The sequence below is a fragment of the Globicephala melas genome, chromosome 4, assembly GCF_963455315.2.
Source record: "Globicephala melas chromosome 4, mGloMel1.2, whole genome shotgun sequence".
Classification (NCBI taxonomy): domain Eukaryota; kingdom Metazoa; phylum Chordata; class Mammalia; order Artiodactyla; family Delphinidae; genus Globicephala; species Globicephala melas.
In genome coordinates this window covers 6,143,268-6,155,309 of record NC_083317.1, presented here as the reverse complement: position 1 = coordinate 6,155,309, position 12,042 = coordinate 6,143,268, and the positions used below count along the sequence as shown (strand labels likewise).

The 12,042-nt window shown below is 34.8% G+C and overlaps 1 protein-coding gene across 1 annotated transcript in view; it reads right to left on the bottom strand.

Annotated features, from left to right (window-relative positions):
- Positions 1 to 12,042, bottom strand: part of BRWD1 (bromodomain and WD repeat domain containing 1) — a 120,354-nt gene that overhangs the window by 25,499 nt on the left and 82,813 nt on the right. Inside the window, exons 26-33 of the mRNA XM_030835428.2 lie at positions 11,471 to 11,595; positions 10,723 to 10,805; positions 7,425 to 7,536; positions 6,328 to 6,389; positions 3,539 to 3,694; positions 3,192 to 3,312; positions 2,150 to 2,275; positions 608 to 680 (exon numbers count right to left, since the gene is read on the bottom strand). Of these exons, the coding sequence (XP_030691288.1) occupies positions 608 to 680; positions 2,150 to 2,275; positions 3,192 to 3,312; positions 3,539 to 3,694; positions 6,328 to 6,389; positions 7,425 to 7,536; positions 10,723 to 10,805; positions 11,471 to 11,595 (858 nt within the window). The remainder of the gene's footprint in view (positions 1 to 607; positions 681 to 2,149; positions 2,276 to 3,191; positions 3,313 to 3,538; positions 3,695 to 6,327; positions 6,390 to 7,424; positions 7,537 to 10,722; positions 10,806 to 11,470; positions 11,596 to 12,042) is intronic.

Sequence of the window (12,042 nt, the reverse complement as noted above, 5' to 3'; positions counted from 1 at the left end):
TACAACAACCTGATTTTCTCTGAAGTGAAATTACACAACATCAATGGTATCTGCCTTTACTTACACTTCAACACCATATTGAGTGAAGGATTTTAGGGTACTTACAGCATGGTAAAGTTCATTAGTTTTTAATTACAATTAAATCCAACTCTCAGATACTGATTTTTTTTTTTTTGGCTGTGCCACATGGCTTGTGGAATTCCAGTTCTCCAAACAGGGATTGAACCCAGGCCACGGCAGTGAAAGCACCGAGTCCTAACCACTGGACTGCCAGGGAATTCCCTCAGATGCTGATTTTACCAAAAACATATCCAAGGTACTTCTTATAATACACCTTTCTCTATCTCAAATTTGGAAAGAGAATATATTCCACACCTAAGTTAATTCACTTAGACATAACTTGTTTATTTAATATCAATTATTGGCTATTACCTCATTGATGATCTAGATAATTTTAAAATGTAGTTTTATCAAGTGCCCTATTTTCATAGTTCATTGGAATATAGCAAGAATTGATTTAGGTAACCAACGTTTTCTACTTCACTCTTCATTCTAAGTTATCATTTGAAATTAACAAAAATCATTATAAAATTGACAAACTTCATACCAAATCCCCGGCATTTTGCTCATCATTTTCAGAAGTGTTAGAAAGTTCTGAGATATTTGTACAGTCTTGACTCCTAAAAGACAATTTTTTAATTTAACAGTATGCAAATGTAGTCCCTGTCTCCAAATATTCAAACTACAGATTAAGATACAAACAGTTCCCCAACTATGCAAACAGTTCCTATGCACACCTAATTTCAAGCAGTAGAATATCAGGTTTTTACTCTATCCTCTGTGGAAACAACTGACCATACTAGAACACTGAAAGTTAATTTTTTTTTCAATTTAAGTGTGTACAGAAATACTATATGTATAGCCTCAACTGGATGAATACACGGATGAGTTTTTCAAAGTTATCACCACTAGTAATATTTGTACAGTGAGTACCAGGAAAATGGTTGATTTGAGATAAAAAAGAATAGAAGCAAAAAAGGAAGTAAAAACTAAAATAAATTATATCTTAACCTCACTGTAAACACAGCAGAAGAAAGAATCTGTTGTATCTAGACACAACGGAGATGAAAATGGGTATGTGACCTTCCTGAAGTAGAAAGAAGAAACTTTGGGAGGAGAGGCAATAAGTTTGAGTCCTCCAGACATCAGACAGATTCAGCCCAGGAGAGTGAAACAGCTGCAATCAGTTATTCCCCAGTTTGTAGCCAGATACTGAAAATGATGTCAGAGTTTATAAATTATCTCCTCCAGTATATAATTCTTTCAAAGAATTTTTATAACTGGGGGAAAGGCATACAAGGTCATATAGCAAAATCATTCATTTTAAAGGAAAGAGGCTGAGTAATGTGTGCAAAGTCACCCAGAAAATTTCACCAGAACAGATTAGGTTAGAACCTGGATCTCAACCTGCAGGTCAGTTTTCATCCTACTAGTCCAAATCGATTTCCAAATGCAAGAAAAGTGTGGAATATTCACAGGATACAATCCAAAACAGATTAAAACTCAATCTAATCATGAGAAAATATCAGACGAGCCAAATTAATTACACATTACAAAATAAGTGTCCAGCACTCATTAAAAAATGATGAAGTGATAAAAGAAAGGAAAGACTAGAGAACAGATTAAAAGAGACTAAGAAAACAAAACAGTGAATGCAGTGGGAATTCTGGATTGGATCCTGAAACAGAAAAAAACATTGATGTAAAAGCTGATGAAATCCAGATAAATTCTACACTTTAGTCAATAGTACTGTATCAAGGATAATTTCTTAACACTTCATAAGGACACCACAGTTGTGTAAAATGTTAACCTAAGGGGAAAACAGGTGAAGGGTATATGTATACATAGGGCAACTCTCTGTAGTATAAAATTATTTCAAAATTTTTAAAAATAGAAAAAATTGGACTATTCAATTTCTCATTCCTTTACCTAAATTACAATCACAAAAGAAGAAATGTAAAGAAATGTCATTTAATGTAACACATTAAAAGGGTATAATTCAGAGAGCACAAATTAAGAACTGGATAGTTTTAAGAGCACAATATGCAAAGGCACTTTTCCACAACATCTATAATATGAGGTCACTTACTTGATAAATTTCAAAAGCTGGTCAGTTATCTTCTTAGCTGATCTTGCAATTACACTCTCAGGTTCATTAAATGTTCTGGCATTATGTTCTATATATCTGACTTCCCAAACTAATGCAGATAGCCTCCTTCAAAGTAAAAAACAGGCAATTTAGGGCTTAAAAAATGAAAAGACAGAAACCAAGTAAAAAAATCCAGCATGTTAAGCCAGCATGATATATTAATTAAACCGTAAGTGTAAAGTTATAATGAATAACTTTATAATACTGTCAACTTGATCACAGTCATAAGCAATTATACTGGAAGCTGAACTGCAGAGAATACATTTAAGGACTGAAAGTCGTAACAGATCACTTAATCACATCCAGAAAACCAAAAGGGCAACCCTCCCTTTTCACACTGCCTATAGGTATATTTGAAGCTACTGAGACTCAATGAAGAAAATGTGTTAAATACCATCAATCCTAAGAAAGTCAATCTGACTATAAACTCACAAACTGGTTTCTGAACGAATGCACTACAGAGGTAAATTAACATCAACAATGTGAACTCAAGAAGTCAGTTTTTTGTAAAGATAATTTCTCAAAGCAGCTGAATCATACAGAATACCATCACCTGCTTTAAAAAAAAAAAAAATCACTGAGAATGGGAAATTTTATAGTTTTCAAAGCTCTAGAAGCCAGAGATAAAAAGTTGATGACTCTGGGGATTTAATCTTTCAAAGGCCAAAGTCATTATTAACTAAATTTTATATTTAAATGGAGCAGCTTTTGCAAGAAAAACAGACTACTAAAGACTGAGGAATGAAACGTGGTACTTCTCCTTATCCAGGTTCTATCCATACCTACCCACAGGCATCTAACACACTGTCTTACACAGGACCAAGAAATGACTATAACAAAAGAAGAGAATGAAACAGAAAATAATGTCAATCAGCCCCCACTCCACCACTGTCACTATCAGCCACCATTACCTCTGTTAACTCTACCTGGTTGACTGGCCAAATATCTTTTCAAATTTTTTTTAAAGTAGGTTTCTACTGACCTGTAAAATCGATTAACAAGTCTCATTCGAATTGTGTACAGATCAGTTGGATAGGCCACTACAGTACAGTACTTTGGATATGTACACAGATCAACCGGACCTGCAAAAGCTGCTGCTATATCTGTAATGGCAGAAGGAAGAATTTTCATCAAGAAATTCATTACCTCTAAGTGATATTTCTCTACAAATCATTCATAAAACAGAACTACAATTAGCACTACAGGCTTACCCAAAAAGTAATAAATACAAATTGTAATAAAGAACACAACCACAATTATGCTACTGTTTTAAAATACTTTTGTGGAAAAGAATCTTGAACATAAACTTGTCACCGTAAAAAAACTTACCAAGATTCAAAAGTTGATCTATACCACTAATAATTCGTTCACATTCTTCATCTCTCGATTTCTGACCCCATTCACCATCTTGGGGTTTGTAGAGCAATTTCTCTAGCTCATCTGAAGTGACAGAAATACTGGCTCCTAATTCTTCAGGTGGATCAACTATGAGTCCATCAAAAAAGAAAAAAAAAATCAAACCAAACTAAATATACACTATATTTAAATTCAGTTGTCCAAGTTCACATACAAGTTACTAATCAAAGGAAAAAGAAGTTACTTTATAGCAGAAAAACCTGGCAGACACCACCTGAATTAAATGATTAAAGTTAATATTCCCAGTAACAGGACAAACTGCTATCACGTGCCTCCTGATATGATGCACTGAGAAAGACACAACGTCACTTCTCTGACACTCTTGCCAAATATGCAAACTCTGGACTTAATCATGAAATATATCAGACAAACGCAAACTGAGGGAAATTCTGCAAAGTGGCCAGTGCTCTTCAGAAGTGTCATGGTCATGAAAGATAATGGAAAGATTCAGGGATTCCAGACTAAAGGAGACGAAGAAGACATGGCAATGAAATTCAATGTGTGAAAGAACATTAGGACCATGGTCAAAATTTGAAAAAGGTCTATAAGATTAGAATTGTATCAATGGTATTTCCTGATTTTGATAAATGCACTGTACTTGTGTTACGATGTTAACATTTGAGAAAATTGGGTGTTCAGAAATTCTTCGTACTCTTTTTGTAATATTCTTAAGTTTGAAATTATTTCAAAATGAAATGTTTAAAAAGTGCAGTAAAAATTGATAATGGAAGAGTATGCACATTTTTAAAAAGAAAAAGAGGCAATGTAAATATTCAGAGAATAGTTTCTTGAAAACTATTTTTTTAAAAAAGAAAAATGTCAACAGAAAGAAGACAAACGTATCAATCTAACAATCTGATAGGTAAAACGATGTTTTAATATTTTAAATTATTTAAAATATTATTATTTTAATATACCTTTCCGAGACTGATAATGCAAATGAGCTTTTCTTCATATGCTTCCAAATTTATTTTTCTGCCTGTTCATGTCTTTTGACAACTCTTCTAAAGATTTATTGGCCTCATTAACATGTAAAATCTCTTTATGCAAGTGCTTTTATTGATTTGGTATCGTTTACAAAGCGGCAGCTATAACTAGCAGTTAAAAGCACTGGTTGGTGCCAGATGGCTTAGGCTAGAATCCAAACTCCTATCCTTTTTAGAGGTGTGTGACTTAGCTAAGTTACTGAAAACGCTCTGAGCCTGAGTTCCTTCATCTGTAAAATTAATAATAGAGCATCACCTCAGAGTAAGAGTAAATGAATCGATACATATGAAGTTCTTAGCAGCAGAGTAAGACCTCAAAAAAATGTTGGTTTTCACTTATCTATGTATGTTTTATACAACGCAAAATGTCATTTCATATTGCTAAGTGTAGTTATTTAGAAAACATTTTTTTGAAAAACACTCCTTAGTGGGAAGCAGCCGCATAGCACAGGGAGATCAGCTCAGTGCTTTGTGATCACCTAGAGGGGTGGCAAAGGGAGGGTGGGAGGGAGACGCAAGAGAGAGGAGATATGGGGATATATGTATCTGTATAGCTGATTCACTTTGTTATACAGCAGAAACTAACACACCATTGTAAAGCAATTATACTCCAATAAAGATGTTAAAAAAAAAACAAAAAGAGGAAAAAAAAGGAAAAACTCCTTATTTCCAAAGTAAAGCAAGGCAACAGTTGATGGAGATATGTCAGAGAATAAAACACAAAGGGGGCTTCCCTGGTGGCACAGTGGTTGAGAGTCCGCCTGCCGATGCAGGGGACACGGGTTCGTGCCCCGGTCCGGGAGGATCCCACGTGCCGCGGAGCGGCTGGGCCCGTGAGCCATGGCCGCTGAGCCTGCGCGTCCGGAGACTGTGCTCCGCAATGGGAGAGGCCACAACAGTGAGAGGCCTGCGTACCAAAAAAAAAAAAAAACACAAAGGAAAAAGGGCTTGACCCTTAAGGCAGACACAAGCAAAAAACACAGGGCAAAGATTTCATGTGTCAAAAATAGTGGATGTGGAAGGACACAAGTTCTTGCATGTTTTTATGCTGAATCAACACTAATATAAAAGAAAGCTTGATGGTGGAGAGATGGGAGCCAACAGATATACAGGGTACCCCTTCAAAAAGTTCAACAAGAGTGAAGTAATTCAGTAGCAAAGTGTTCAAGAAAATGAAATGAAAGCTGTTTTAAGGTATAAGACACAAATCCAAACTTGAATGGAGATAGGAAGGAGGAAACTAAAATTGTTGGAGGGAATGAACTAAGTGTAAATACCAGGTCCAAGAGAAGTTCAAAGGAGTGGGACAGCAAGCACTGGAGAAGATACGGCCTTTGGAACAAAGAATTCTACTTCTCAGACAAGTTGAGGTAATGCAAAAGACAGAAGTCAGGTTAGAGCTCTTCTCTGAAGAAAGAACAAGGGTAAAAGAATAAGGATGAGGAAAGAGAAATGGAGGCTAAGTGAAGGAGATCAAGAAGGGACTAAAGCACAATTACATGAGAAATGACAGTTGGTGACTAAGATATAGCGAGCAACAAGCTGGAAACAGGATAAGAATTAAGGAGCCAGATACACATAATTCTGTTCACTTGTTTTAGTAAAGCTCAGTTACCATAAATTTAAAAATGTTTCTCAAAGACCACAAATGTGCTCTATGTGCATTAGTAACATAAAAACTTGAAAATGTATTTTCATTGTTTAAAAATTACATACCATTATCAGGTATTGGTTCCATGTCCCATGGGCTAAGTTTTTCAATTTCAGTATTGTCCCACCTGTTAAAACCAAAAAAAAGTCTGGTTAGCCCTTCATAAAGACAATTGATAGCACGTATAAAATAGATAACTAATGAGAACACTGTGTACAGCACAAGGAGCTCTACTCAATGCTCTGTAGTGACCTACATGGGGAGGAAATCCAAAAAAGAGGAGATATATGTATAGTTGATTCACTTTGCTGTACAGCAGAAACTAACACAACATTGTAAAGCAACTATACTCCAATAAAAAATAAAAAATAGGGGCTTCCCTGGTGGCGCAGTGGTTGAGAGACCGCCTGCCGATGCAGGGGATGCGGGTTCGTGCCCCGGTCCGGGAGGATCCCACGTGCCGCAGAGTGGCTGGGCCTGTGAGCCATGGCCGCTGGGCCTGCGCGTCCGGAGCCTGTGCTCCACAACGGGACAGGCCACAGCAGTGAGAGGCCCGCGTATCACAAAAAAAATAAATAAATAAAAAATAAACCTGTGGCTAATAACTAGGTACCCACTACAAGAGTAAACAAAAAGATAGAAAATGCAAAAATTAACCTCACTGTAGCAGTAAGTTTAAATAGTATGGTTTTTTTCGAATAGATTATAACAAACAAGTATAAAAATGTATGGTGGATTCAAGGACAAAACCAGAAATGCTGTGTGGCCTGTACCCAGGGTAAGTGAAGAAAGATAGTGTGAAGGCCTTGAATGCCACACTTCAGAATGTGGACTTTGTTTCCACAGCCAATGGAAAGGCAGCAAAGACTTTTTTTGAACAAGGGAAATGAAGTAACATGTGCTCCTGAACAATGATCCTGCAATATTGGTTTGAGGAAATATTAGGAGGCTACAAAAAAGGTCCCAGGGAAGCAAGCAGAACCTGTACCAAGGCGGGTACTAGTAACAGAGGCATTCTAGAGAGATGCTGCAAAGGTGAGACTGACGTGACTTAACAACGAACTCAATGGTGTTTTTTTTAACCTGAAACACGTCATTCATACCACAACCTGCCGCAGCGAACAAATGTTTGCAGATGACTGGTTTTCATCTGCATACATACCTAACAATGTAACACTGGAAATGACTATCAGGGTACTGTGGCTGATACGGCTCTTGACTCAGCACCGTTCCAAACCACCAAGCATCGTCAATGATAGAACGAAACCTGTCACCTATAAGAGAGACGACGAAGTCTGAGACATCAATTTGCTAACATTAACATTTTTAACTTACAAAATACCTATGACAGATAAAACAAATCAAATAATATTTTTATCTTAAACTTAGCCATTCTTCACCACTTACCTGCAATCTTTAGTGATAAAACATACGTGAAAAAGACATAGTACTACACTCGGCAATTTACCAAAGGTATAAAACCATATAATTGATGAAAACGGTTTATGACTAGGTTCCATTATTTAATGGATCCAAATGCCCACTCCAAAATAAGTTCTATTACAAAGAACAAAATTTAACAAAACTCAAAAATCTTTTACAACGATGTATACAAATCAATAAATATTTAATAAGCATATTAAATGTACTTATGAAATATGTAACTTTTCCTGACTAAAACAAGTTATAAACGTATGATCAGAAGTTAATCCATGATTCTTCTAAAGTTGCTGCTATATAAATATCTCCACATAAAACAGTGTTCTAATTCTTAAGATCTCATAATAAAAATCAGGTCTAAATGTACCCTTAAAAATACGTATTTATTATTTAAAAGATTTAAACATCCACATACCCCATTATCTCAGCATAATATAAAAGCAGACAAGCAGAGCTTAGGAGAGCTCCCTATACAAACCAAAGTAACTGGAAAGAATACTTCAACTGACTTCAGTGATTTTAGATTATACATATACATTTCTAAATATATTCTATAACTGTTAACAACTTCTAGAGAAAGAAACTGTATTCGATCTTTGTTTTACATATATTACAAAAGAAACACAGACTGCTGTAATAACCCTATCTCCTCCTTCCCATCCATCCCATCATTTTCAAAACAAAATCAATATGAAAAAAAGTTACTTATCCTTCATTAATAATTCTTTGGTAGATTAACAATTCCTTCTTTAAGAAAAGTTTTACAGAAATAGTATCAATCAAAATTAAAGCTACATATCACTCCCAAGAAAGAGAATATTCCCCACAAATGGTCTTGACTAAAGAAAGTATGCTTTCAATAAATTCTGTAAAACTGAAAAAAATAGCAATATCACAACTATTGGAGCTACATGTTTTGAGGTTAATATATTTTCAAATTTATATAAACATGATCTTTAAGTATATTTTACTTCAAAATCATTAGAAACCCATAAGCCCCTCATCCCACCACCCTTCTACCATTAATAAAATTCAACTTTTGACAGTATTTCATTAATACAGATATTCCAAAACACTTTAACTTTAAAAAGACGTCTTAATAAATTTTAACAACAAACCTTTTTAATAGAAAGAATATACCAAAATTTTGATGTAACACCAGGATTGCTGTCCAATTCTATAATGTAAATAACCTAATTTAACAAATATCAATTATAATATTTGTTACAGTAAGTATCACTGTAATAATAACAAATCCAGGGGCTTCATTTTGAGAAACCTAATACAAAAATATATGGTTACTAAGTGAGCCAGTCTTTGACACCAAGAATTAGTTAGGTAATATTTTTCTTCCCTATTTATCTATCATTAGAATACTTTCAGTTGAGATAAAAATAGTTCTTTGGTATAAGACTAAAAACTTTAACTTAAAAGGAGGCTTAAAAAATTCATTTTCTCATGGTAAAAATGGGCATTTCTATTCCATTAAGATTTTTCAAATAAACCTATTTTGGCTAGTCAAAAGCAGGATAAACATGTGCTCAGTAAAAAGTTCTCACAAGCAACTTCCTATAATAACTGCTCAAACTTCAGCAGAAGAGGTAAGATTTTTATGGGGGAGCAAAAACAAATTAATTAGCATAGAAGATATGATACAATAATTTCACAACCTCAAAAATAAAACAAAACCCACCAAATTACAAGGGGCAGTCAGGAATCAATCTCTAGCATTTACTTGTAGAGAATCGAGGTTAAGAAATCTTTTTGAATGGGTATGTTGGTAGAACAAAATGAGAGCTTCTAATTTACACATCATGGGGGTTGAAAACCAGACTGGCTAGGAAACTATAAAGTTCTTTGGAACTTGGCTGTACAACATTAACTTCTACATACTCCAGCTGTTTGGTTTGTTTTTTATTTTGTTCTGTTTTGTCTTTGGTGGCTAAACGCTTCTCTTCAAGAAAACTTTCCTTTACACCTCCAGTCCCCAAAATAACCCTGATTACTTGTGTGGACATTATCATTAAAAATAGTATACTAAAAAAAAAGTCTACTAAGAGCAGCCACACTCTCCGATAAGATTTCGTTTCAAATAGGGACAACTCAGGGAATTTATTTACCTGTTTCTACTGCCTGCAGAAAAAGGCTGCAGGAATTACGAAAATTAATGAGGTCTGAACATCATTTATGAATGTGTACACCAGCTGACACAGCCTAGGTAGAACTCAGTATTTCACTAAAATTGATAAAAGGAGAATGACTTTTCATTCTCCTAGGTGACTAAAGTCAAACTCAATACAGGAGCTCCCCGGACAGCATTACATACTGGAAAGTAATACATATACACCTGTGAAATAACTATTACAGTTGCTGGCCTAATTACAGTCATCAATTATATCCTGAGGAGATTAATAACCTACACAAGTCTAAGCAAGTGAGCCTACCAGCCTGCCTTAAATAGTCACCATGAAAACCACACTGAAACCACATTCAAAAAGCCACATTCAAAAGTTAGTGCCCACCTTTAGGTGATTTTATTTTTTCTGTCGACCCATACAATGCATGGTTATAAAGCGTTAAGTTTTACACAAATTTTTTATGTTTTAAAGGAATGGTTACCTCAAGTCAACCTATTTAAGTCTGGGTTGATATGATTATCAAAGGTAAGATATTCTGGCATACCGGAACATTACTGTGTTATTTTTCAAATTTCTTATTGTTTTACATTACAGGTAATTTTGTTAATTATACCAGTGTCACATTAAAGATGGAAGTAATGCAGTGTGGACAAGTCTGAAAGGAAATAGAAGGTCTATTCCAGGAGTAAGAAATCATGCTTCCAAAATGTCACATACCATACCAAGCCCTAAGCAAAATATACTTAGCAGTCTTATATTTCTTTCCAGAATTTACATGTTTGCATCCACCATAATAAGCAGCACCACAACCAAAATATTTAGAGCAATAAAATGAGAGATTCATTTCTCAGGGTATATAAAATTCAGTAAGGACAGACTTACAAGACTGCCAGTTCCTCTGTCTTGCTTCATCGTAAAATTGACGCAATACAAGAAAGTCAATAACATCTGGCATATCATGATATCTAAACAACAATAAAAGACTGTTAAATTTCCTGCACAACAGGTTATAGTCTAGAGCAGCAATGTCCAAAAGAAATACAATGGGAGCCACATATGTAATATTTAATTTTTGACTAGCCTTATTAAAGTAAAAAGAAACCAGTGAAATTAATCTTAATAGTGTATTTTATTTAACCCAATATATCCTAAATATTGTTTCACCACATAATCAATACAAAACAATGAGATATTTTACATTCTTTGCCTTCATACCAAGCCTTCAAAATCCAATGTGTACACTTACATCACACTCAATTCAAATTAGCGACAGTTCAAGTACTTGGCAGCCACACGTGGCTAACGGCTACCATATTGGACAGCACAGGTTTAGCAAATTATTCTAACATTTTCTCAAAAACAAATGCGGAAGCAATTTCCACTACAGGCCAGAATTCTCTACACATTTAAGTGGCATGAAAAATGTATAAAACACGCTCCCGCCTAATTGCTGCTGCAGTACCAGTATTTTTACTTCCAGTGGGTCCCATCTATCAGAACTTCAACTTACATCTTGGGCTGTCCACAGTGCTCTACTATTTACCCTGCAGCTGAATGCAAAGGACATGCTGATCAGCGAGAGGGAAAATCTAAATTTAAATAATTCCATTTTTTAAAAAGTAACACATACCTAATAGAGAAAGATTTGTCCATAAGTTTTCCAGTCGCAGGATCTATAAATGCTAGTTTGAGGCAACAAAGTGTAGGGGGCCCAACCTCATATCGTATTCCAACTATTTTGACCAACTCTTGATCCTTTAACAGATATTTTTAAAAGAATAAATGGTTAAAATAAAGCAATTCCTCAAGATTATAATTCTCCACATATTGCCAAATTAAGTCAGCTCACAATTTAGGATTCCAAACCAGAAGAGGGGTTTAATTTACCATTAATTACAATTGTTTTTGCTAAATCTTCACATCTTTTTGAAGACCGGTATTTAACACTGTTTCTAACGTAAGGAATATACCAACTTTAGAAAAAAACACAACAAATGTATAAGAAGGAACACACAAATCACCCATCAGCTCAGTATCTAAACATAACCACTGTGCACAATCAGAATTTCCTTCTGGCTTTCTTCTCTTCCTAAAGAAACATTTTCATTTATTTAACTTTGTATTATGCAAATCAAAATACGTAAGCGTTTGGCTTATTATTCTTCAAAAACTTGACAATAAATTTCTACCTAATACATTTCA